The sequence below is a fragment of the Anoplophora glabripennis genome, unplaced genomic scaffold (assembly GCF_000390285.2).
Source record: "Anoplophora glabripennis isolate ALB-LARVAE unplaced genomic scaffold, Agla_2.0 scaffold1138, whole genome shotgun sequence".
NCBI lineage: Eukaryota > Metazoa > Arthropoda > Insecta > Coleoptera > Cerambycidae > Anoplophora > Anoplophora glabripennis.
Genome location: NW_019417252.1, coordinates 105,129 through 107,849, shown reverse-complemented (window position 1 = coordinate 107,849; position 2,721 = coordinate 105,129). Strand labels below are relative to the sequence as shown.

Below are 2,721 nucleotides of genomic sequence, written 5' to 3'. Positions count from 1 at the left end.
ATCCACTTCAAAATTATGAGCAAGTGAAACTTATTTTTTTTCCCATTTCTGCCTTACTTACGTACTGAAATCTTTGAATGAAACATTGTCTATTTATAACAAGATACTTCAGAATTAGGAGAGTGAAACTTAACTTATTTTCCCCCATTCTGACTTACCTACGTACTGAAGTCTTTGGATGAAAAATTTTATATTTACTAACTAGATACCCTTTTGGAAGGTCATACTGGATGTACAAAATGATCTACATCAGAATTGAAACCAAAACAAAAAGGCGGCAGACCAGATATTTTACCCTTTTTACCTTTTTCTACTTTCTTTAGTAAAGTTCATTGATGAAAAATTTTGCATTTACCAACACGATGCTTTTTTGCTAATTTTTATACCGAATGTTCCAACAAAATTGATCCAGGTCAGAGATGCAAGTGTTCAAACGTATTCATATTCTTTTTATTTCATTCTACTTTATTTTTTGAGGTAACTATTTTATAATATGTTTTTTGAAGCTTTACAATATACTGCATGTTCTATAAAATTGATCCAAGACAGACCCCGTGGATAATTCCTTATCATATTAATTTCTTCTACTTTATTTAGTGAAGCCTATTCATGAAAAGCTTTTATTTACAAACCAGATGCCATTTTAAAACTTGCTACACAAAATCGACCCACATTTGAATGGCAATAATAATGTAGATGGTGGTGTAGATGATGTAAATAATGGTAATGTAAATGATGGCGATGTAGATGATGGTGACGTAGATGATGGTGGCGTAGATGATGACAATGTAGATGATGGTGACGTAGATGATGGTGGCGTAGATGATGGCAATGTAGATGATGTCGTGGTAGATGATGGTGGTGTAGATGATGGTGACGTACATGATGGAGATATAGATGTTGCTGTAGTAGATGATGTTAATGTAGATAATGGCGATGTAATTGATGGTCAGGTAGATGACGGTGATGTAGATTATGGTGATGTGGATGGTGGCGATGTAAATGATGGTCATGGCCATGTAGATGTAGATGATGTAGATGTTGGTGACGTAGATGATGTAGATGATGGCGATATAGATGTAGATGATGATGGTGTGCTGTAAATTATGGTGATGTAGATGATGACGCTGTAGATGATGGCGATGTAGATGATGGTGGTGTAGATGATGGCGATGTAGATGATGGTGATGTACATCATGGATGGCGATATAGATGACAGTGATGTAGATGATGACGATGTAGATGTTGATGCTGGAGATGTAGATGATGGTGATGTAGATAATAGCGATGTTGATTATGGTGATGTTGATGATGACGATGTAAATGATGGTAATGTAGATGACGGTGCTGTAGATGATGGTGCTGCAATTATGGTGATGTAGATGATACTGATGTAGATGAAAGCGATGTAGATGATGGCGATGTAGATGATAGTGCTGAAGATTATGTTATGTAGAAATAATGGTAATGTAAATGATGGCGATGTAGATGATGGTCACGTAGATGATGGTGGCGTAGATGATGACAATGTAGATGATGGTGACGTAGATGATGGTGGCGTAGTTGATGGCAATGTAGATGATGGCGGTGTAGATGATGGTGGTGTAGATGATGGTGATGTACATGATGGTGATATAGATGTTGCTTTAGTAGATGATGGTAATGTAGATAATGGCGATGTAATTGATGGTCAGGTAGATGACGGTGATGTAGATTATGGTGATGTGGATGGTTTGCGATGTAAATGATGGTGATGTATATGGTGGTGATGAAGATGATGCCGATGTATTTGGTGATGTAGATGATGGCGAAGTAGATGATGTAGATGCTGGCGATGTAGATGATGGTTATGTAGACCATGGCCATGTAGATGTAGATGATGTAGATGATGTAGATGATGGTGCTGTGGATGATGGTGACGTAGATGATGTAAGTGATGGCGATATAGATGTAGATGATGGTGATGTAGATAATGGTGCTGTAAATTATGGTGATGTAGATGATTACGCTGTAGATGATGGCGATGTAGATGATGGTGATGTACATCATGGCGATATAGATGACAGTGATGTAGATGATGATGTAGATGTTGATGATGGAGATGTAGATGACGGTGATAAAGATAATAGCGATGTAGATTATGGTGATGTTGATGATGACGATGTAAATGATGGTAATGTAGATGACAGTGCTGTAGATGGCGATATAGATGTAGATGATGGTGATGTAGATAATGGTGCTGCAATTATGGTGATGTAGATGATAGCGATGTAGATGATAGCGATATAGATGATGGCGATGTAGGTGATAGTGCTGAAGATTATGTTATGTAGATGGTAATGTAGTTGATGGCGATGTGGATGGTAGTGATGTAGATGATGGTGATGTAGATGATGGTGATGTAGTTGATGGTGATGTAGATGATGGTGATGTAGATGATGGTGATGTAGTTGATGGCGATGTGGATGGTAGTGATGTAGATGATGGTGATGTAGATGATGGTGATGTAGTTGATGGTGATGTAGATGATGGTGATGTAGATGATGGTGATGTAGATGATGGTGATGTAGATGATGGTGATGTAGATGTTGGTGATGTAGATGATTGTGATGTAGATGATGGTAATGAGGATGATGGTGTGATGATTTAAAAAACATTCGCGCTAGAGAGAGCTCCGCAAAGCGGAGCTCATGAGGCGCGCAGCGCCGCCCGAGGGCCGAA

General features: G+C 38.3%; 2 protein-coding genes across 2 annotated transcripts; both read left to right on the top strand.

Annotated features, from left to right (window-relative positions):
- Positions 1 to 696: 696 nt before the first annotated feature.
- Positions 697 to 1,103, top strand: LOC108911522 (prostatic spermine-binding protein-like; the record flags this gene model as incomplete). Its single annotated transcript, XM_018716486.1, has 1 exon — positions 697 to 1,103. A coding segment is annotated over one exon (407 nt), but the record flags the coding sequence as incomplete, so codon positions are not given.
- A 78-nt stretch (positions 1,104 to 1,181) lies between these two features.
- Positions 1,182 to 2,259, top strand: LOC108911521 (coiled-coil domain-containing protein 1-like). The gene is made up of 4 exons (XM_018716485.1): positions 1,182 to 1,378; positions 1,457 to 1,574; positions 1,714 to 1,975; positions 2,030 to 2,259. Exons 1-4 carry the CDS (start codon positions 1,182 to 1,184, stop codon positions 2,257 to 2,259), a joined length of 807 nt encoding a protein of 268 aa, XP_018572001.1.
- Positions 2,260 to 2,721: the final 462 nt, after the last annotated feature.